The sequence below is a fragment of the Pleurodeles waltl genome, chromosome 6 (genome assembly GCF_031143425.1).
Source record: "Pleurodeles waltl isolate 20211129_DDA chromosome 6, aPleWal1.hap1.20221129, whole genome shotgun sequence".
In the NCBI taxonomy this organism is placed as follows: domain Eukaryota; kingdom Metazoa; phylum Chordata; class Amphibia; order Caudata; family Salamandridae; genus Pleurodeles; species Pleurodeles waltl.
The window spans coordinates 1,652,424,862-1,652,449,699 of NC_090445.1; the positions used below are offsets into that span (position 1 = coordinate 1,652,424,862).

The 24,838-nt window shown below is 43.6% G+C and overlaps 1 protein-coding gene across 2 annotated transcripts in view; it reads left to right on the plus strand.

Moving 5' to 3' along the window:
• Positions 1-24,838, plus strand: part of COL5A1 (collagen type V alpha 1 chain) — a 425,380-nt gene that overhangs the window by 96,922 nt on the left and 303,620 nt on the right. For both annotated transcript variants that reach the window (XM_069241581.1, XM_069241580.1), the window contains exon 2: positions 23,533-23,700. In XM_069241581.1, coding sequence (XP_069097682.1) covers positions 23,533-23,700 — 168 coding nt within the window. The remainder of the gene's footprint in view (positions 1-23,532; positions 23,701-24,838) is intronic.

Sequence of the window (24,838 nt, forward strand, 5' to 3'; positions counted from 1 at the left end):
CCTTTTCTCCCCATTCATCTCCTACCCCCATCCCTTATCCTGTTCTAGGCCTTTGAGGGACTTATTTGTAATACGTAAAATAAACAGAGAAGCATGGAATGCTTGGTTTAATCTTGATCATTGGCTGTTACTCTGGGCACAATCCCATCTGTAAGTTTTTTTGCTCGCTGAGCCACTGCATGCATGGCCAGATAAAAAACTAACCCTGGTCTTAACCAGTAGGGAGAGCCTGCACTGAACCTCCAGGCCACGACCCCCCAAAGAGGAGCAAACCTGACTGTGAAAGAGGCCTTGGTGCCCCCGGCTTTCTTCTCCTGCACATTCACCTCATCTCACTCCGTTTATTGCATCACTTCTGTGCTCTGCCAGCATTTACAAGTTTAGATTACATGGACAGTACGTTTGCTACTCCAACATAAATTACAATTGAGAGGTTCTATTAGTGTGATTCCTGGGGTTCTTATAGGTAACTGCATTTTCCTGCGACTGCCCACGTTCAGCCACTTCAGAGTGGGACATTTGTGCACCTCTACCGCTCTAACCCTAAGAAACAACAAGGAGCTGATGCGCAGTTACTATAGTAACGGTCACCAAGGGCTACACGTGTGGGACCCATGACCTCCTTCCTTTTGCCTTGCACGTGTTATGTGTACTTTTTTTGCATGTATTGGGATCTGTTTCTTCACCTCCACTGCTTTCGACCCCCATTTGTTATGGGATACTTCTTGTGATGTCATTGGTGTAAAAGATCATGTGAGGTCCCTTTCTGTGATGTCAGCATTGGGTTGAGGAGCATATGATGTTACTTCTCCTACCCCTGAGAGTTACATGATTTGACACGTGCTACCAGCAGCTGCTTCAGGCAGGAAGCTTTGAAACAGTTCAATTGTTGCCCTATATTTAGGTATGTGTGAAACTGATATAGTTTACTTCTGCACAAAATTACCTGTAATCGTGCAAAATGCAAATCCTGCACTTAGTACTGGTTTTTAGCATGACATCTACTCGCATCAATTTCGGATGCAAGAACATATGTTACTTTAACAAAATAGCGAGGAAAATATAAGTGCTGCGAGCAGTCGCTTTCCCTGTACTATAAAATGCAATATGATGTAATTTCAGGAATTTCTCACCACAAGCACAACCCAAATGTCTCTAAATTACGTGAATTATGATGAATTAATTGAAGTTTTACCCAGACTTAATTATTTTAGGCATTAAAGCATCATCATAGAAGGGCAGTGCAGTCCTACTATTCTATCTCATCTTGATGTAAACAGTTTTGAATGAGGACCATTTAGTCATCGTGTAGCTTCATCCTGTGAAATGGCCACTGTACAACCTTGATAGGCAAATTCACTTGTTAAAAGTAGTATGGCCAGTTGTGTTAATAGTGAATATTGTTCACTACTCTAACACCTGATGTAAATGGACTGTTAGTCTGCGCCCAGCAAATATGAAATGCTACAACAAGATAGCGACTCACCTCTGGGCCCCTTCAACAATTATTAGTAACATAGACGTAGTAGTAGATATGTCTTCTGTAATTCCTTCCTTTTTCCTCCTTTTTCCTGAATAGTAAATATTTTCATTTAGATACTCTTTGTAATTCCTATTCCTTGCTCTGTCATATGTAATCGTTTGATCTTCCTCTCAGGTCTATCAGCCACCCCTGCACTGCCCGCTCCACAGGTAGCATGTTTGGTGCCATCTTTCGCACCACCTGCACTGCACTGTATATATTTTCATTTTTCTTCCATTTGGCGAATCCCATTCCCAATTCTTCCAACTGCATCACTGTGTTTTACTTCGTTCATTGCAACATGTGAGAAATTGGTATCTTGACTCCAATTGTTGCAACCTCTTAACTTGCATCTGCTGTGTCTTTAGATTCCATGCTTACCTTCCACATTCGATGTGATCTGTAGGTAAACAAGGTAAATTTATCAAGTAACTAAAAAGGAGCCTGATTTAGAGTTCAGTTAATCCTTCACAAACGTGACAGATACCCTGTCTGCCCCGTATCATAAGTGCATTATATCCAACAGCACGTGTAATAAGGTGTACAGGATATCCATCACATTTGTGATGGAGTAATCCACCGAACATCTTTAAATCAGGCCCAAAATGTCCTGTGCATCCTTTGATCAACAAATTTTTCACAGACTAGGAAGAGGCAGGTGAATGGTGTCTTGCAAATGTTGACTTTCAGCTCTTAAATCTGGAAAAAAAGTGACTGAGATTATAGTAGAAAAAATTATAATGACTTTTTGTAAAATGTACCATTCACAACCCAAAAACTGCCTTGTGTGAATCTTCTGTTCACCCCATAGAACTAAGCAAAACGCGGCCCTGGCCTTTATTGGGTTGAACGTCAGTCATTGCAAACACAGGACAGAAATGCACCACTCCACAAACAAGGGACGTGACGGGGCTACTGAGTTTTGAGGGTCTTCTTTTATGTGTTTGATAGCGGTAACAAATTTTAACACTTTTATAATGAAAACTGTTAATTAATGGGAAATTGTTGAAACAAACACCCGGGCTGCAGTTGAACAAAGAAGACCCTTTCTTGTTAGTAAATATGAGGCTTATGGTGACGCGAGACCGCACAATGGCCCTGGTGTGTTGCTTCCTGCCTTGAGACGCTTGCCGTCTGGCTTGAGACGCTTGATTACGTTAATAGTTATTAAAGTGTAATTTACATTCCAGCCTCTGAAGTTGGAGGTAACCCTGATATGCCACAAAGAGGGTGGAATCAGAGGTGGAACATACAATGAGCCTACTTCACTGTTCTCGTTTTTAGCGAACCCGGCTACAGACAGCTTTTGCCGTCTGGCAAGACCCCGATGTCACAATTACACGCAATACACACCTACACTACACACTTTAACGCACACTATGCAACAGTATAAAGAAAGGAACTTGTTTCAGTAGGATTCATGAAAGTGGAAAATCAACCATTTTTTACACTACAATCAACTTTTGTTGCCTTACCTTCCGGTATAGGAGGAGGATGAGATACCTTTAGGAGGAGGTCCCATAGTAGTGTACTTATGCCACCATGGCACAGGCGTGAAAAGTATCCTGTCTATCAAACAAATGGAGTTCAAAGCGCCAGGTTGTTGTCAGGTATGATGCTTTTGAATAAAAATACCAAGAAAACAACTCAGTAACATGCTACATTTGAAAGATCATTTACCGGTCATGGTACCGGGGAGCAGAAGGTCCCACAGAAGGTTCCATAGCGAGTTGTGAAAACATAGGCCAGGAATGAGACTAGTGCACACAATGAAAGACTGCCCCAGGTTGTGGCTAGGAACACAATCTCAGAGAAGTATATATGGTTCCACTATGCTCTGAAAATAACACAAAAATCGGGTTCATTTCAATGAAAGTTTAAAATATTGTTGTAAAATCAAAAGAAAATATTTTTGCAGGTTACCTTTTTTGATTGTATGAAATTTGGAGCAAATGTTATGAAGGAAACTTCAAACCAGTCTTGCTTAATCCTAGAATGTTTTTTGCGGATATAGAACTTTATTAGGATCCAGGAAGCTGTCTTGGGTGTACCAGCTGTGTTTTGGTAACTGCATGGTTAGTTTGTATAAAAAGATGAAATACCGAATATTGTTCTTGCTTTAGCACGTCCGTTACTTCACAGGGGCACCACAGAAGACAGGCACGGCCCATCCTTTTGGGCGGAGGGGCCACGCCCCCACCTTTTGCCCATCATGAAGAGTGCCGGTCAGGCTGAACAAAGGTCAGCCTGACAGACAGTCTTGATGTTCAGGTTAGGCAGCCAGGAGCAGACATGCACGATTTGAGCAGACTCCTGACTTCTTGAGCTGAACTTTGCTGGGCTGAAGAGGTCACAGTTCCTGTGGGCGTGACCTCCTCGGCTCAGCAAAGGTGACTCAAGGCCCTCCCCCTGGTGATGAGGGAAGCGTCAACAATTGACTTGGACCTGGGCACTTCAGGTTTAAGCTCTGAAGCGCCCATGACGAGTGTCAATCAGTGACACCTCGTCACAGAGTGGGTTGGGATTAGCAGTCTCAGTGACCCCATCCCACTGTTTGACAAAGTTGGAACTACTGCCTTCCCTCATTGGCTGAACTAAGGTCAGCCAGTGAGGGAAAGCAGCAGTCCCAACCCTCCTGGGATCTCCGAGGCTGAAGGTAAGTGTGTGTGTGTGTGTGTGTGTATATGATCTTTTTAAATGAATGTTTGGTGTGTGCGTGTATGTTTGAATGTTGATGAGTGTTGTTAATGGATTTGCATGCGTGTGTGCGTGTTTGTGTGAAAGAATCCTCCCTCCCACCTAAAAAACTGCCAGCCACCACTGGCAGAAGAGGAGGGTGGACCAGAGTAAAGTTAATCCATTTCTGAACAACTGTGTAATTCAAATCATCTTCATTTTTATGTTAATATACTGACATGTACACTGTTGAAACCTACACTTCTGAAACCTCTAAAGTGGCTTTCTGCAAAAGTTACACAGATGTAAACATGGTATTAGATTCAAAATATTGTCTATACAAATGTACTCCACTCCACTGTACCACCGGCTTTAGAAAAATCAAATGTAGGATTAAGCTGGTAATGCACATAGGCATATACCCCAGACAAGTATGGTACCAGAATATAATTGTCAGAATATTGTCTGACATAAATACTGTCCTAAATTTTGTTTGCAAAACGGTTGCCACACTGAAGCTAGAACACTCAGGGGCATATTTATGAGGGGTTTGTGCCATGCTTGCACCATTCAACGTGGTTCATGTGTGGCACAACCTACTAAGTCAAATTTTTAATGGCATGTCAAAGCCACTTTGTCTGGATTTGAACGGCTTTAAAAATATGGAGTAAGGCAACGCATTGCAAATCGCTGCGTTGCCTTACTCTGCCCTTTGGAGGCATTCCTTGGGCGTTGTGGGTGTTCCCAACCAACTCCGATTTTTGACACATTCACAGATTTACAAATCCTGATAAACCCTATGCCTCCCCAGGTGCGGCGTAACAAGGAGAAATATTTTTATGTAGCACACATTGAAAGAGAAAAAAGCCTCTCATCAGGATTGCTTTCATGCAATACAAGCACTCTTCCGCCATGGTGCATGGGTGCCTGAATTGGCGCTAGGCAGACAAAATGGCACCAGCGCAAGGGGGAAGGAAAGAAATACGCCATATTGGATAAATATGGCACATTCCTGCCCTTTCCCTGTGATGCAGGGCAGAGCAGCAAGGTGACTTGATGCACTGCCCTGTGCAGCAAAGCCCATAAATCTGGGCCTCAGTGATCACCTACAGTGTCAACTGTGCTCACATTTAAGCGAGATATCAGCCTATAGACGTTATAGGTGTTACTTATTTATTGGGAATTATTATCCACCTCCCACCTATAAGAATCTCTTCGTTTGCCTTCTGAAAGTGGGCAGACACCTCCCCCTCTTTTTATTTTACCATTCGTTCTTGGTTCATGAAAGGAATAGATCTTAATAGATTAATAGATTAATAGATTAATAGATTTTGCAGAATAATACTAGTGAATGATCTAATGGTGTTATATTGTGCATTTTTTATTTTTTATGATATATTTTCGCCATGTGGTATAATATGCTTTTTCATACTATATGTTGTTAATACTTGTGACTGCCCATACACCCCAGACGTTCTTAATAATTAAGTAGGTGAGTAGTTATAGTCAATGCCTTTGTGCATCTCTGGTTGCAAAATGTCATGAGGTGACGTAGAAAGCCCTTTCCACTTGTAATTCGGATTCACAAGCGCAAATCGTTGAACATACTTAAATATTTTCTGATGTATATTATTACCCATTGATTATTTGTAATTTTAGGTGTTTGCAGGCACTTTTGGCTTTCTAGGTTTTGAAGTCTGACAAGCATGTAGGTCTTCATGTGACCCACATGAAGATGGTGATCCATATAACTGTGTAGAATACCTGTTTGGTAGAAGTAAAGTCGGTGTACTGAAGCCAGTGGGACTCATGTTTTATTTGGTCTATGTAGGGCTCAATACAAAGTTATATTATTTCCCTATTGTCAGTGCATCTACCAGGGCTCCGTCTAGTTGAAAGTATGTACATATGTGTGTCTACCTTGTGCAGAAGGCTCCAGTACCATCCATAGCTGACACCTTGTGACGTCATCATTACAATGTTGGGGCTGGTGCTGAAGTGAACTAGCATGCAGAGAGCTGGAAGAGAGACATGGACAAGTGAGGTTTGACTCTCCCAGCACAGAGGGCCATAGTCCAAGACTGTATCCTTTTCTCCATCCTTGAAGATGCCTTTGTACGGTTCGGCACCAGGTAGATATGGATCCAGGCTTCTCGAGAGAGAGGGGCGCTAGCTCTCAGCGACATGGGATGTTTTGGTGAGAGACCTCCCTACCTCTGCGCACAGCTGCAAGTCAAGCGGTGGACCACGGGGTAAAGTTGAACAGTTAGAATTCCACATTTAGGAGAATTTAAGGGTTGAACTCATTCCCTCACCTTAAAGGAAGACATATGGGTAGCACTGAAAGAGGAAGAGAGTGACAGAGGGAGAGAGGAAGAGAGAGAAAAGAATGTCTGGATTACATGTGATATTTCTGTATATTTAGTTCCAAGTATTGGAAGTAGGGGACGGTACGGAACTTTCAATGGATAGGAAGATGTCCAAAATTTGTTTTGTTTCCATCACAGAAATGGTTCACTGTAGTCCTGGCAGGATGGGGAGATAGATGGTTGCAGGTGAGGGATTCTCACAGAGGTTTAGCTGATTTTGGGATATCAAACTATCTAATAAGTACAGCATTTACCATGTGCTAGGGTCTAACATATTTCACCTAAGGGTAAACTGAAGTCATTTTATCCAGAAATAGAATTCTAGATTATTTTGTAAGAACAGATAACCCAGTATGAACTGTAAGTATGTAACACCAGCAAGCTGAGCCTTTGACCAACGCTGCCTTTAAGTTATGAGTTTCCAAAAAGTGTGTGTAACACGTGTGCAAAAGCGGACAGATCTGTTTCAGAAGAATGACATTGGATCCGAGATGTCTTTCGCATCATTAATATTTACTCATCATATATATATTTAAATGTCCAAGTGGAGGCATTAGGATAACTGATACATGTATATGCCAGCAGAAGACAGAAGCCCTGTTTTATAGGATATGATAGCGTCAGCTTTGCTGAGAGTGAGACATCACCTCTTGACACCACTTCCTGTTATATCATCATACAGAGCATCATGGATTCAAAAAGAGAATGTTCTTCCTATCATCTGCATCAAAGCACAAGGTATGGTGTGACATTAAATTGAGGTGTTGTCCTGTGGGAGAAGTGCTGCATTGACAAACCTCTCGCCAAACCGCTTCCATTACATAACTCTTCAGAGATTTACTCCTGTCAACGGCAAGAGTAAATCCCTTTCCAGGGTGGGAATGGAAAGACAACGCCCCTAAAAGTGGGGAAGGTGCTGGCAACGTGGAATTTCACAAAGGCAGTGATGTTTCTACAGGGGTCATTCTACCCAGTGCACAGTTCCACCAGTGGATTTGCCAGTGCTAAGGCGCGCATGTGAATTCACAAAGGCAGTGATGTTTCTACAGGGGTCATCCTACCCAGTGCACAGTTCCACCAGTGGATCTGCCAGTGCTAAGGCGCGCATGTGAATTCACAAAGACAGTGATGCTCCTACAGGGGTCATCCTACCCAGTGCACAGTTCCACCAGTGGATCTGCCAGTCCTAAGGCACGCATGTCAATTCACAAAGGCAGTGATGTTTATACAGGGTCATTGTACGCAGTGCACAGTTCCACTAGTGGATCTGCCAGTGCTACGGTGCGCATGTGAATTCTACAGGGTCATTGTACGCAGTGCACAGTTTCACCAGTGGATCTGCCAGTGCTACGGTGCGCATGTGAATTCACAAAGGCAGTGATGTTTCTACAGGGGTCTTTGTACGCAGTGCACAGTTCCACCAGTGGATCTGCCAGTGCTATGGTGCACATGTGAATTCACAAAGGCAGTGATGTTTCTACAGGAGTCATTGTACACAGTGCGGGGTCATTGTACACAGTGCACAGTTCCACCAGTGGATCTGCCAGTGCTAAGGTGTGCATGTGAATTCACAAAGGCAGTAATGTTTCTACAGGGGTCATCGTACGCACTGCACAGTTACACCAGCGGATCTGCCAGTGCTACGGTACGCATGTGAATTCACAAAGGCAGTGATGTTTCTACAGGGTCATTGTACCCAGTGCACAGTTACACCAGCGGATCTGCCAGTGCTAAGGTGCGCATGTGAATTCACAAAGGCAGTAATGTTTCTACAGGGGTCATCGTACGCACTGCACAGTTCCACCAGTGGATCTGCCAGTGCTACGGTGCGCATGTGAATTCACAAAGGCAGTGATGTTTCTACAGGGGTCATTGTACGCAGTGCACAGTTTCACCAGTGGATCTGCCAGTGCTACGGTGCGCATGTGAATTCTACAGGGTCATTGTACGCAGTGCACAGTTTGACCAGTGGATCTGCCAGTGCTACGGTGCGCATGTGAATTCACAAAGGCAGTGATGTTTCTACAGGGGTCATTGTACGCAGTGCACAGTTCCACCAGTGGATCTGCCAGTGCTAAGGTGTGCATGTGAATTCACAAAGGCAGTAATGTTTCTACAGGGGTCATCGTACGCACTGCACAGTTACAGCAGCGGATCTGCCAGTGCTACGGTGCGCATGTGAATTCACAAAGGCAGTGATGTTTCTACAGGGGTCATTGTACACAGTGACATTTCCACCAGTGGATCTGCCAGTCCTAAGGTGTGCATGTGAATTCACAAAGGTTTTTTCTGCAGTATGCCTGGAAAACTGTAACCCGGGCTACTTGTGTAATCTTGAAAAGCCTTGGAAATACCAGAAGTCATACATTTACACTGTTAGGAGAGAGTAAACTTGTGGGTGTAGATTTATAGCTTTTTTTATGAATCAGGTCCCAGGTACCTAAAGTAGATCTGGAGCACAAAAAACATAAAATGTTCACCCAATCATTTCCAGCCAGGTGCTGAATGCAGGGTTTGCACCTGATTAACTCCAGTTTAGAAAAGATTGAATTACACTTTGCACCCCAGTGCACGCTTGATCAATTCGATTTGTGCATTTTTCTTGGGCAATATCTATCTGCTATGAGCCGGTGGAAAGCGAGTTCAGTTTGCGTTTAGCTTGTGATAAATGTTAGGGCGAAAAATGGGCACAAAAACAATCTGTGCCCAGAACTGGAGTCTCTATGATAACTGTTTCTGTGCTAATTGAGGCACTTTACAAACATTGGAGGCATCATCCAAAAATGTTTATGAATGTGTCATTTAATAGGTGGGGAATTGAAATTGTTGGAAGCTGTGTTGCTGGAGCTGTACAAAAGAAAGCAATTAACTATGCAAATAAAATAAATATCACCAACTTGATTAGCTATTTTATTTGTATGCTACAGTCTATCGTGCATTACTAAAAAGCCAAAAAAACAACATAAGTGGCTTAGTATTGAAAAAAGCGGTTTCAAATAGGGGTCTGTGAAAATTGCTTACGTTTTTTAAATAATAGTTCAGGAAATTCAAGAACGTTTTGCAAAACTCTGCAAAATGTTTCAGAGTGAACTGCAGATTGTTGCTATCGAGTGTGACCTTTTTTTGTGCAAACAAGCACCTTTTGAAAAAAAAAGCACTCATGCACCAGATAAACGAAATATGTATCTTACAGGAGATGTATGTGTAAATCAGTCAGCCACAGACAACATTCCTGAAAAATTCCACGAGGCCCAATTTCAAGAAAGTTCGCAAATGTATTCATTTTGCAAATTAAAATATTGTCAAAGCCTAGGTTTAAATGGATGAATTTATTGAAATGATTCTCTTTTTATAGTTGTTTTCTAATCACTGCATCCCTGCAATAAGTACATAATGGAGAAGATGTTGTGCTGCTGGTAGGCATTTCACCATATAGATATTACCAAAATATATCAGAAGAATTTAGGCAATTTGGGGGTGATTGAACGAAAACGTGAAAACCTCAGTAGTTCATAGTACAGACTCGATCAGTCAGACAGGTTTGTGAATGAAATACGTTTTCTGGTCTCCCCAAGTAAAATGTCAAGCATTGGTCAATAAAGTTTGAGTTCATGGCTTCTCTGCTGAATGAGTTTGTTAATTTTGAGCAACCAGGCTGGAAAACAAAAAAGACACATTTTTGTTCAGCCACACAGCGTTTGTGTTTTCCACACACAGTATACAGCCAAACATAGAATCATTTTTGTATTTCATTCAGTATTGGTTTTGGTAAGCTGAAAAGAAGCTTTTGGCAGAACGTGTGTGTCAAAGGACCCTGGCTGCTTGAGCGCCATTAAGGTGATTCGTTGTTTGTGAAGGTGTAGGCTGCTCACGTCCAGGGCTCCCTGCATGTATCCAACCTTGGAAACATCCGCTATTTCAGAGTGTAGCCGACAAATTGGAATCAAGACATGTAGATTGCAACGTTCTGTAAATTCACATATGGAGACCATCTCTTCTCACCCTAAGAACCAATGCCGGCACAGAGAGCCATTTTAGTATCCAATCACCTACCATCACTCTGCAATGATGACCAATTGAACCATTACCCTGGACAAAATGCTTGGCTATACTGGCTGGACAGATTCCGGCCCCAAAAGCTAATCTTATAACAGAACAAATTTCCAAAACCAAAGGATTGTCACAAATGTGTCGCTGTGTGTTGTGTTGACATGGGAACACAAGATAAAACGTGTATCTGGTGGACCATTCACAGGCAGAGTTACCTTCATGTTGTATTATGGAGTAGATAGTTCTACCAGCAGATTCACCAGAGCGAAGTCATCCAGAAGTGGAATCTACGTTTCCTCCACAAATTGGAGGATTTTCTATTTCCATCTAACTCTAAATCAAGCCCTGTAACTCTTCAGAGAGTTGATAAAGCATGATCATCAGGCGTACAGGATTCATATACATTTCAGAATATATTTTGGTCTCCTTTCCAGTTCTGTTTTGCATGTTTTTCATGGGGAACCCTAAAGTTTGAGTGCGTCTGTGGGGGTCAGCTGGGAGATTTTAAGTGGAGCTTGTGCTGCTATGAGTAACCATTTATAATTTAGAGTAAATCCTTATTATTATAATATTTTTGAAAACGTATGAACTTGTATTGGCTATTATATATAGTCGTGTAAGAGAGTACGGAGAGTTGAAGCCAGACTCCACACACTTCAAAGATACACAATTTCCATACTGCTGTCTGCGGAGTGCTGCATAACTAGCTTTTTTCATTCATTTAGGAAGGAACAGTCCATAATTAGAATACAGAGTACTCTCCCAATAAAATTATTGTAGCCCTGCTGAGGAGTGATGCTTCATTTCCAGTCAAGTTCAAGAAGGGCAGGTCCTCAGTACTTGACAGTATTATCTCATTTAAACCACTGGATATTGGTAACCTTCAAACATATAGACTTCTACATCATTTTGACAGCACAAAAAGTGGTGGAACTAACATCTAAATGTGTCTCAGCCACAGGTAATCACTCCTGGCCACATTCTAGTCCGTTGTTTTTTCTGTTGTCAGTGATGTTACAGACAGGTACCAGTCATTACAGCCTTAGCCCAGATCCAATAAGAGTGGTCCAGCAAACCTCCTTGTGTCTGCTCACTGTGCCCTTGAACTATAGCTGCACCTCACTAATGAGGCATACCAATGCTGCAGATACTTGACTTCCCATTCAGAGATGCTGATCCAACTGGGGCAGTGTAGTGTTGTGGTAATCGCTAATGCCGTCTTATGTCCTGAGGGGACACCGTACCTTATGTCTCCTCAGGTAAGCCATTGTAGTCAGCTGCATGTTCTGGAATGTTGACAGACAAGCACTGATGGTTGATAGCACAAGACACAGATGAACTGTAGTTATCTCCTGTTTAATTAGTGTGTTGGAATAATGGAATAAACTTGAAGAAAACCTAAATGTATACGGAGAGTTCTTTACAGAATTGGCGACGAGGATGGGATGCAGATGAGGTCTAAGTGTAACTTTAGTCTTGTCAGAATTATCACATAATATGCATTCTCTGACTTTCCTTCCGTCGTGGTACTCCTTACACTTTCTGTGCTTTTTAGGGTCGAGCCTGCGTAGCATGCGCTTGCGCATGCGTATCACTTGCAAGACGCTTTAGTAGTTAGAAAAGGGCTCGGAGCCCCGTCCATGTCACGTCAGTGTCTTTCATTGGTTCGTGGGCTTGCCTTTCAAAATCTGCTTGCTTTCATTAGTGGAAGGCATGCATACATCATGCCTTTTCCGGTGGTTAGCCCTCCTCGAGCACAGCGACCAAGTACTGAAAACATACAAGGCTAGTTGTTTTCCGTCCGGTTTGTGGACTACTTTTCCTCTTTTTTCGCAGCGCGATCGCGCTCGTTTTTTCCCATTTAATGAGACAAGAAAAGTCAGGTTTGGAGTTTACAACTGCTAATAGCTCTATCTCGGAGAAATGCAAGACCCGTTGCATTGCAAATGCTTGTTCTATATTGCTCAGGAGTCCATTTAGCCCTTTTAGCCGTTTTCAACCACCCAATGTTATCCTTAGTCATGGGAGTCCTCCCTCTCATGAGTTCAAAAGGACTTGACCCTGTACTCGAACATGAAGTTATTCTAAACGCCCATACTGTTTTTTGTAATTCTTTCTCCCACACCAGATTGTTACTGCTGGCTAACTGAATTACTCCCTTTATTACCCGGTTAAAACGTTCTATAGCATTATTGGTAGACTGAAGTGGTTTTGTGTACAACCCCATTTCTTTTTAGGTACTCTTTAAAATCTTCAGAAGTGAATTGAGGACCGTTAACTCTTAAGATGGGTTTGGGCAAACCTTCTCTCATGAAGATCTTATCCAAAAAATTGATAATAGAGTCCAGAGTTTGCCTTATGTACCAGTTCAATCCATTTAGTAAAATGATCCATGAGAACTATCACATAAACTTGACGCTCCCAATATGTCTATGCTAACCCTTTCCCAGGCTGTACTGGGACACAGAATGGGATGCAGAGAAGAGGTCTAGGTGTAACTTTGGTCTTGGCAGAATTCTCACATAATATGCAATCTCTGACTTTTCTTTCCAGTGTTCTTATGAGTATGGAAGAGTAATATTTATTACCATAGGTGTATTCATTGTTATATATATACAGCAACTATTAATTCCTTGGGAGGAATTGTGGGACAATAAGGTATGAATTACTTTGTGCCAGTCAACACAAGCTTTATTCGATCAACAGACCATCAAAGCAATACAACAATAAATATCATCATAAATAAGATAGTACAATTCCGTCCTAAAACCAGTATCTAACAATAATAGAACCCCAATAGCCCAATTTGTAAATCCCATTAAAAATCATTTTTTACATAAATATTACGTATGCGCCATGCTGCCACTAAAAACTTGCTAACAGCATAAATTAAAACATTGGAGCAATGGCTTTTTAAAAGCCTGAAGGCTAAAACACATTTCTTTATCTTCAATTCCCGGCATATTTTGCAGATCCATTTAGACCTGGGGGATGAATATACAGGGCAAAAAAACATAAAATGTTCAACTGTTTCTGGGGTAATACCACACGCGGGGCAAATATCAGATGTGGCATTTGGTCCCCATCTACTCATCAAGGTCTTCAATGGCAATGTCCCAAAACGAAATCTAGCATATAGTCCTTTACCTAGTAAGTCGGGTATTATATCTAGGTGTGATTCAAAATGTGGGTACCATTTGAAGTCAATAAAAAGATTGGTTAAATGGCCATGGGATTTACGGCTAATATAGTCATTTCGTATATAGGACCAATAGGCACACTTCAATACTTTTGCATGAGATTTCCCAAGTTTGTGGGGATTCTCCCAGAAGTCTCCTAAACTCAAGGTACAGAGCCAGCTAGATACATGCTTAACCCATGGAATAGAATTAGAATTTGGACATTTGAACAGTTCTAGAAGTGAGATCTTGTATACAACCAATTCAGGAACAGTCCATAGCCTTACCCAGTATAACAAAGGTCGTAAAATAATTAAGTCAGCTATCCGTTTTAATCCCAGGTCTAGAAACAATGGAATCAGTGGGGTGCTGGGAGGGCACGCGCATAAAGCCCTCGCAAAACTATTCTCACAGGTGGTTATCCTGTTACTGTCGGAAAAGCCCCATATCTCCGCACCATAGACAACAGCTCCCTGTGCCTTGGCCACATAGATCTTGATTGCTGGAGATACAACTTTGGCCATTGTACTCCTATAAAAGCACAGTATGGATGCTGAGCAGGAGTCCAGCACTTTTGCTAACCTGTTCTTCCCAATGTAATGTATCTGTGAGCCTCACACACAAATAATCGATGGAGCTAATCTTGTCCAAAAGATCGCCATCTAAGCTAATAGTTCATTTCTTCCGTGGGCCAGAGCGAAATACCATCAATTTTGTTTTCTTAAAATTCAACTCCAAACCATAATTCCGACAAAATAGATTAAATCTATCAACAAGTATTTGTAGACCCATAGGAGTCTTTGAAATGAGTAATGAGTCATCTGCAAAGAGAAGAATAGGGATTTTCTGGGCATCTAAAGTGGGAGCATCATTCTGGCATGCCATTAATACCTGCACCACCTCATTAATAACAAGCATTTACAATGCAACGGGTCTCGCGTTTGCTCATGTTAGAGCTGATCGCGTTGTAAACTCCTAACCCGAGTTTTCAGCTATCGGGCAAAAGTGCATTTGTGTACACAACCCGAAAAAGTGAAATTAACTATGTAAAGCGCTCGACTTCTGCCAAGCGAGATCGTGCTCGTAAATTAGAGAAAAAGAAGTCCACAAGCCCGATGGAAAAAAACAAGCCTCGCATGTTTTCTGTACTTGGTCGCTGCGCTCGAGGAGGGCTAGCCACCGGAAAAGGCATGACATATGCTTGCCTTCGACTAATGAAAGCAAGCAGATTTTATTAGGCAAGCCCACGAACCAATAAAAAACACTGACGTGAAGTTGACAGGGCTCCGAGCCCTTTTCTGAATACAAAAGCGTCTCGCTGCGATACGCATGCGCGAGCGCATGCAATGCAGGCTCGACCCTAAAAAGAGAGAACAGAAGCGGTGCTAGCAGGCAACCCTGGCGGACGACTCTATTTATGGGGAATTTATCGGTCAACGATACTTTGTGTGTTATAAAGGAGGGAAGGTGTGTAGTGTTGTAGTAATTGCTAATGCTGTCTTATGTCCTGAGGGGACACCGTTCCATATGTCTCCTCAGGTAAGCCATTGTTGTCAGCTGCACGTTCAGGAATGTTGACAGACAAGCAGTGACAGTTGATGGCACGAGACGCAGATGAATTGTAATTATCTTCTGTTTAATTAGTGTGTTGGCATAACGTAATAAACTTGAAGAAAACCTACAAGTATACAGAGAGTTCTTTACAGACAGGGCCAAGACTCTTTTGCATATGGCTTGTCTTTTGTCTCTACTGTTACAACTAACCCATAATGGTAAACTAGAATGCAGCCGAAAGTGATACATAGTGACTGAGATTAATTCAAGCATTCCCCCATCACTATTTTGCTTTCCTGGGATTGCTGCCCCATTTACGCACGCCCCCCATAATGCACCTCTGCATGAAGTTCCTTCTTTGAATTTACCTGCAGACACACAATTATTATTACTAACACAACCAGGGTCGCAGATTGCAGGCTGCTGTTATATCCCCTCTCTGCTACCCTAAGGTTAAGTAGGGGACACAACTTTGTTTAGACATACTGTGGAAAAAGCCCAGCTCACAAGTTCTGTTCAGTTCCCTGAGAGATGACCGTATCCAGGCAGATGCGAAGGATTCCAGTGCTCACAGGGCCTTTGGCCGCCCGCGCTTCCTGCCCAGCTGTTCCACGGCCCCTCGTCCAAATTCATGTTTGCCGTTTCCGTAATGAGCCACGTCGACCTCTCGCCTGTCTGGGCCCAGTCCTCAGTCCTCACGTTTTGGGCCATGCAGTTCTCCACTTGAAAACGGCCAGAGCTGTTAGCCTTTCACTTACAGAGATCCTTTCACATACAGAGATCCTTTCACTTACAAAGATCCTTGAACGAAAGGGCTACAGTGACCGCAAGCCGGGGAGGTTTGGCTGCACCGATGGGAACCGAGCAGGCTCTTCTGCGGGACATCTTCTGCCATCCAATGTCCACATTCAACCATTAGAAGCGTGGGATGCAAGGAGTGAGGTGGGGCTCACCACAAAGGAGCTTCTGGAGCTGCACTGAGCAATCGGCCCTTGAAAACTCCGGGTCGTATTTGCAAAGAACTGGAGCAGAATAACGCAGCGCCAAAACTGACAGCGCCATCCTGCATCAGTTCTGAAATGCAGGGATGCTCTGTAATTACACAAATACGGCAGATCCCTGTGTTTCCCCCTGCACCAGTGCTAAATTAGCTGCTGAGCGTAAACGCAGCCACCCTTGTGCCATGGTGAAAGGATGGCTGCATTGCGGGGGACATTTTTTTTGTGCAGGAAGGAACGCCTTCCTGCACAAAAACAATCTTCAATGGCTATTTGTTCTTTTCTATGTGTGCTGCAGCATGCAGCACACATAGAAAGAGCAAAAAACGAGGAGAAATGAAAGTATTCTCCTTGTTGCGCCATGTTAATGCCACTCATGCAGTGGCGTTAGATTTTGGCGCTGTCACAGAATTACGATTTCTTGTAATACTGGGGCTGCGTCAAAATGCAATGGGTGTTGCTGTGGAATGCACACAGCAACACCCATTGCACGCCCCTTCCACGCAATGTGCTGCGTGTGAAGGGGCCGTATTTACAAGGTGGCTTAATGCCACCTTGTAAATACGGTGCCGTGCACAACAACACCGGAGCGTTACAAAAAGTGACACTCTGATGGCACTAGGGGTTGTAAATGTGCCCCTCCTTTTGATGTCCTGGGATACAGGGCTTGGTTTATGAGCGGACCTCCAGGGGCGTAGCTTCGTTGGGGTGTTTGGGGTGTTACACTCCCCCTAACAAAATGTATTCTGTAGTAAATAGTTAGGGACAAGTACTTTCATTCAATTATGGTGAAGTGCCTGTCGGATTTCACCTGGAACTTTTACATGCCCGCACTGCCATAACAGACGCACTGACACTCTCTCTTGTCTCTGATTTGAAGGCCTTAAAAAGGTTGATTAGTTTGAAAAATATTGTGTTTTAGGTACCCCTTACAATCCACTATCCTCTTTTTCCACTGCCTCTTAAGCTCCCCTCCCCATGTCCTGCTTCTCATATAATGCATTTGTTTTTACTTACGAAAAATGCCAGCATGAATGTTGGGAAATCTGAAGCTCACCCCTCCCCACCTCCACCCATCTTACTAACCAAGCTACGCCCCTGGGAACCTCCTGTTATCAATGTGCTAGGACTCAGCTCAAGGAGCACTCTATATATTGAGGGGGCTAGGGCTCAGCTCATCCTCTTCTATAATCAGGAGCTATGGGTTAGATCACGGACGCATCTTCTATAATGAGGGGTCTAGGGCTCAGGTCATTGAAGCATTTTTTGTATGAGAGAGCTAAGGCTCAGATCACGGAACCATCTTCTGTAGTGAGGGGGCTAGGCCTCAGGTCTTGGAAGCATCTTCTGTAATGAGGGAACTAGTGCTCTGATCATGGAAGCATCTTCTATAATGATGGAGTTAGGGCTCAGGTCGTGTGAGCACCTTCTACGGTGAGGGGGTTATGGCTCAGATCATGGAAGCACCTTCTATAATAAGGAGGGCAGGGCTCAGGTCGCTGAAGCACCTTCTATAATGAGGAGGGCAGGGCCCAGGTCTCTGAAGCACCTTCTATAATGTAGGGGCTAGGGCTCAGATCAAAAAAGCATCTTCCTTAATAAGCGGGCTAGGGCTCAGATCATTGGAGCATCTTCTATAATGAGGGAACTCGGGTTAAGTTCATGGAAGCACCTTCTGTAATGAAGGGGCTAGGTTTCAGACCATGGAAACATCGTTTACAGTGAGGGGGCTATAGCTACGATCATGGAAGCATCTTACACAATGAGGGGACTCTGGAGAAGTTCATGGATGCACCTTCTCAAATGAGGGCGCTAGGGCTCAGATCATGGAAGCATCTTCTATTAAGAGGGGGTTAGGGTTCAGCTCATGCATACATCTTCTATCATAAATAGGCTAGGGCTCAGCTCACAGTAACATGTCCTATAATGGGGGGATGGACTAGTGCTAAGGTCACAGAAATACCTATTAAAAGAGTAGGGTGGAACTGAGCTAATGAGAATAGCGCCTGTAATCAGTGTGCTAAGACTACTTGATGCAATGAGAGTGCTGGAGGTCAGCTCATGACAACACCTCCTAAACTGAGTGTACAGGGGCTCAGCTCATAGAAACAGCACATGCGATGAGTGTAATACGCTAAAGCTCATGTGAGCATCTGTAATAATGGAACCATATATCAGCGTCTGGCAGCTTGCTCCAATTCGTGTGCTAGAGTTCAGCTCACAGGAACACATCCTACTTTGAATATACTAGGAAGCATCAAGTGAAAGTCTGGTCTGCTGAAGGTGGAGGGCCTCAGCTCTTGGTACCCACTGCTTCAATCAGAGAACTCAGGACAGGGGGTTCTTGCTGATGTGGGTGTGTTGGGGCTTAAATCATGTTAGCTTCAGCTGTAATGAGTTTGTTGTGGTTCTGCTTACGGAAACAGCTACTGTGATGAGTACAGGGTGCAGCTAATGCTCACATTTCCTGTAATGGGATGGCAGAGGCTCGGCTCATGCTGACACCTCCTGTGATGGGTATGCGTGAGGCTCAGCTCTTGCAGGTACCTCCTGTATGGAGTGCAGTAGGGCTCTGCTCCTGGGAGCAAGGGATGTATTGAGTGGTCTGGGGCTCAGCTCGTTGGAATACCTGGTGTAATGAGAAGACTGGGGCTCAGGTTTATGCACATTTGTAATGAGAGTACTGGGGCTCAGGTTTATGCACCCTTGTAATGAGATTGCTGGACCTCAGCTGTGGAGACACCTGCTGTAACAAGTGTATTACTGCTCAATCCGTGTCATATCTGCTGCAAAGAATATGTATGGGCCATGAATGCAGCTGCATTGAGTGTGTTGGGGCTCAGGTCAATGCAGCTGCGTTGAGACTGCTTAATCTAAACTCATGAAAACACCTCCTGTAAGAAGAGTGCTGGGATTCCACTCATTGGTGCAGTGGCTGCAATGAGAGTGTTTGAGTTCAGCTCATGAATATGGCGGCTGTAATAAGAGTGCTGGGGCTCAGCTGATTAGTGTAAATGCTCAAGAAGAGTTTGGGACTCTGCTCATGAATGCACATGCTCTAGTGAGATCGCTGCTGTTCGGCCCACATGTGCACCTGCTGTGATGAGTCTGCTATGGCTCACTTACAGGATGGACCTGCTGTAATGGGCATACTGGGGCACTTCCTGGCAAGAGTGTGCTGGGAGCAGCTCGTGGAGCCACAGCATTAAGGAGTGCGCTGAGAGTCAGTTGTGGCCATAGGAAGAGTGCAAAGGCTGCAGTGAAACTCCTGATACCCATAAAAGCATCTCCTGGAGTGAGACTGTTGGAGCTCATCTCCTACTGTATGAGAAAGTGTTTTTTGATGTACTTTATGTCGTATCGTACTAAGTTATACTGAGCAGTAGAATGTGTCTCGTGCTAGTATGCACACTTGAACTGCTTTTGATATTACATTCAGACCTTTTGTGGGAATGTTTGTATAACAGACCAAAGATTACATCCTTAACAACATTGACTGAACGAACGTGAGTTCCTATGTCCCTGTGCATTCCTGCAGGAATGACAGGAGACGACTTCCTATTTTTTAGCTGCTTCTCTCCTACCTGTCTTTGAGCTACTGCTCTGGTGACAGATGTGACGGCCTGAAACATTGCTCCTGTTCTGCTCTGCTCCGGTAGGTTTGTTATTTAGTGAAAGCGCTACATGCCACATAGCTCTTTGAAGCCCTGTAGTACTGAATGTACTGCTGTCTCAATGCATACCTTTTGTGTGAAAGTGCTGATGGTCTTATACACTCCTCCTGTGCATTCCTGCATTTATCCTGCGGGTTCCTGCGTAGTGAAAGCGCTGACGGTGTCCTGCATAACATATATGGGTTCCTCCATAGTGAAAGACTTAATAGGCTGGTACAATATTCCAGCGTGCCCCCAGTGAAAGGTAATGGATAGCTGGCATTTCCTGCTGCTTATGGACTGCCTGCTCCTGATGTAATGACCGAGCCCGCTGTCCTCCCCATAATTCTTGCGTGCTCCTATTGTAATGCGAAACCGACCATGGTGTTCTGCATACCTTAAGGGTGCCCCTCCTGTTATAAAAGCTCTCATGGCCGTCTACATATCTCCTATGTGCCTCTGTTGTGTTGAAAAAGTTCTCCTGGCATTCTGCATACCTCATATGTGCCCCTGTTGTAACTTTCTCATAACATTTTACGCACTTCACATGTGCCCCAGTTGTGGAAAGGCTGTCATGACATTCTACATACCTCATATGTGCCCCTGTTTAATGAAAAAGTTGTCGTGGCATTCTGCATACCTCATATGTGCCCCTGTTGTAACTTTCTCATAACATTTTACGCACTTCACATGTGCCCCAGTTGTGGAAAGGCTGTCATGTCATTCTACATACCTCATATGTGCCCCTGTTTAATGAAAACGTTCTCGTGGCATTCTACGTACCTCCTATGTGCCCCCATTGTAATAGAAAAGTTCTCATGGCATTCTGCGTAGCCCCTAGCACAGCCTTGTACGTACCACCTTAGTGCTCCTATTGTTAGGAAAGAGCACTAACGACCATGAGTATACCTCCTGTTTTAGTGAAGGAGCATTCCAGGCCTTTGATATACCTCCTGCGTGCTCCTGCTGCGTTGATACAGCTCTTTTAAGAGGGACGGCCGGGGGCATTCGTATTGTGCCGCTAGAGGTGTGTCCCTGGGGTGGTGAGAGAGCTCTACTCTACTTGGTCCCTGTGTGCCCATAGTGAAGTGCTTTCATGGCCCACTACATATCTACCGGGTGCGCTTGTAGTGAAAGACCTCTCACGGACTTCTACATACTACTCCGTACTCCTGTTGGGTGAAAGAGCTCTTGTGGCCTTCTACATACCTCCTGTGTGCTCATGCTGTAGTACAGGTGCTCTTGTGGCCTTCTGCAGAGCTCCTAGATGCTACTGCCATAGTGAAAGTGCTCTCATGACCTTCTAAACAGCTCCTCTGTGCTTTGTGTACAGTGAAAGATCTCTCAGGGTCCTCCACAGAGCTCCTGTGTACCACTGTTGTAGTGAAAGAGCTCTAATGGCCCACTGCACACCCACATACTCAAGTTGTAGTTAAGGGCTCTTGTTGCCTATTACATACCACATGGGTGGTCGTGTAGTACTGAATGGGGACTCAAGGCCTTCCACTCACCTCTTGTGTGCTCCCCTGGTAGTAAAGGAGCTCTTGTAGCCTGCTACATAAATCATCTGGGTTCCCAAATTAGGGAAATACCTATTGCTTGCTACACCCCCTATACTTCTGTGTTTCCCGGCAGTAACAAACAGCTGCCATGGCCTGCTACATACTCTACACTCTTGTTGTGGTCCAAGAGGTTTAATGGCCTTCTACATACCTCCTGTGTGCTCTTTCTGTAGTGAAAGAGCTCTCATAGCCTTCTACAGAGTCCCTGTGTGTGCTACTTCCATGGCTCTTGTATGTCTGTGTTGAAGTGAAAGGTCCTTCGTGGTCTTCTACATAGCTCCTGTATGATCTGCTGTAGTGAAATGATTCACTTTGCCTGCTCCATACCTTGCATGCTCCTGTTACACACCCCAAGGGTGGCGCAGTTGTATTGAGTGGACCCTTGTGGCCTTCCACTCATCTCCTGTGCTCTCCTATTGTGGTTACATACCTTCTGTTACCTCCCATAACGTTCTACATACCTAGGGGTATATTTGCGAGAGGCTTGTGTCCCTGGAGTGTCACTTTTTTTGATGCTCTGGTGATGCAAGTCTCTCACCCATATCTACGAGGTCACACAAAGCCACTTCGCGTGGCTTTTCATGGCCTTATAGATATGGAGATGGGTAAAGCAGCGCAAGTCACTTCTTTGCCTTACTCTGCGTCAGGGGGCATTCCATGGGCGATGTGGTGGGTTTTTCCATGCAACACGCATGGATTTTGATGTTGTCTCAGGTTTACTAAAACTGCCGCAGACATTGGATGAGGAAAATGCCTCGCCGGATAGCTTTTTTGTAAGAAGGTGGCGCCTCTTGCACAAACACAATCTTGCATACAATGTAGACACCCTTGCACTATGGTGCAAGGGTGTCTGCATTGATGCTAGGCACCAAACCGTGTGCCGGAGCTGGGTGAAAGGACAGGAATACACTGTAATTTATAAATACAGTGCATTCCTGCCCTTTCATATTGGTGCAGGGCAGTGCAGCGTAGCAAAAGGCTTGCGGTGCTGCCCTACACAAATTGTCCATAAATATGGGCCCTAGTGCATTCTCCTCTTACATTAAAGGACTCCAGTGTGCTTCTATATACCCCTAGCATGCTCCAGTTGTGGTGAAAGAGGTTATTTCACCTTTTACATACCTTCTGTGTGCTCCTGTTTAGCAAATTACTCTCATAACCTTCTACATACCTCCAGGATGCTCCTTTTGTAGTGAAAGTGGTTGTTATGGCCTTCTATATACCACCTGCATCTTGCTATTGTAGTAAAGGGTTCACATGGCATGCTTAATATATATAAATACTGATGTAACAATAGTGGGCAGACTTGTCTCCCATGAACTCACTTTGTAATTATAGTTGCCTGAGTAGTCCTGCGGCCATTAAGTGCTGTCACTTAGGGTATGACCATATCAACCATTGTGCAGATCTGGGTCGGATAATACTCAAATCACACCCATTTTGGCATGTTCCATAGTTCGATGAACTCTAACACTTTTTGTAGCTCAAGTTCTAGGTGGTTCGACCTCTAAATCTCCTCTACCAAAATGTTATGCTAGAAAACGATGGATTGTTTGTTACATTCACTGCTGAGAAGACAGATTTAGGCCTCAGGCAATCTCACATTTATTTAAATAGTAATGTAACTCTTTACAATATAATGAAATTGTATGCATTTGTCGGTCATTTGCATTCATTGAGGTGCTTGTTGGCGGCTATATTATCTTGAATTATATCCTGAGTGGGATGGGTGACTCCCTTAAATCTGTTTGAGGCATTGGATGTGTCCTCCAAAGACTTAGACACTATTCCTAAAATTCATCTTTCAACATAATCCGTCTTGTGCTTGTGGGTTGGAAAGGCTGGGGTGTTTGAGGTTGATATTTAGCTGAATATGCTTTGAAACTTTCAGTATGTGATCACATTCTCTTGTTCCATAGCTGCTACCATCTTGAGTAACCATTTTCTTTTTCTTCTCACCCCTTTGCAGCCGAACCAGCTGATCTCTTGAAGGTATTAGATTTTCACAATTTACCTGATGGTGTAACGAAAACAACAGGTTTCTGTACACAGAGGCGATCTTCGAAAGTACCAGATGTGGCGTACCGGGTATCCAAAGATGCACAGCTCAGTGCACCTACGAAACAGCTGTACCCCAGTAAGAACATTTTATGTTTCTCTGACAATCACCATAGTGCAACTTTTTGGGGTTAATTCTTGCTGGTTCCGAATGTTGTGCATGCTAGAAAGATTACTGCAATGAATTGATTATTTCTTTGCTTTTGTGATCAGAAATTATTGCGCCTATGTATTTACTTAAATATGCAGATTAATATTTTATGACTTTTGTCTGGTAAGTTATGGAATGCAAGTGAAAGTAATATCTTAGATTTGTATTCTGAGGAAGCAGGATAATCAAGGGGATTCTATGTCAGATTAGTCCACACTTTTAAATCCCAGTTCATCTGAGGTAAGGTATCGGATGGATGGGCGATTTACTACCTGTTAATCTACAACATATATAAAACAAACCTCAGGTTAGTTAGATTTGTTGCACCTATTCACTTCCAATTCCAGATACATAAATGTGGTCATGCCCAAATACTGCTGATCTCAGGCCTCAAAAGATGACTTGAGGAATTTTCTGCGACTTATGTGTTTGTAACAATAGCTGTATTTAATCACTGATAGGAACAAGTTGAGAAAAGATGGCGCCACCCATGCAGTGCTTACAGTCTTACCAGTGAGTAAAGATGGCTGTATATGCATCCTTTAGAGTATAGGTTAATAAATATTGTTGCACCCACACTTTGTGAAGTTCCAGTAAATAAAGACGACTGTAGACCGCCATACCAATTTCCAGGACAACAAAGTTGGCTGTGCAAACTTAATGGTGTTTGTAGGCTGGTATATATGGGTGCATCCCCTCACTGCTTCTTCCGGTTAAAAAAAATGGGTGCACCCACTCTCTACTATTTAAATGCTAATATCATACAGTGCTTCCATTTTATTAGGGATCAAGACACCCACTAATCTTGTTGTAAGGTAGATAAGGAAGGATCCACTTGCTGCCATTTTCACTTCAATAAATATGGCGGCGCTTACCCACACCTGTTTTAAGGTAAATAGAGCCCGCATCCACCCACTGGACACTGCGTGTTGTTGCACAAGAAATGTGTGCACTCAAACATTGCGTCAAGGAACTTCCAATTGGTTGAAAAACAACTGGCAGAGAGAGTCAAAATAAATACTTTTACAAGTTAAAGTACTACTTTGGTTTTGATTTGATGGAAAGT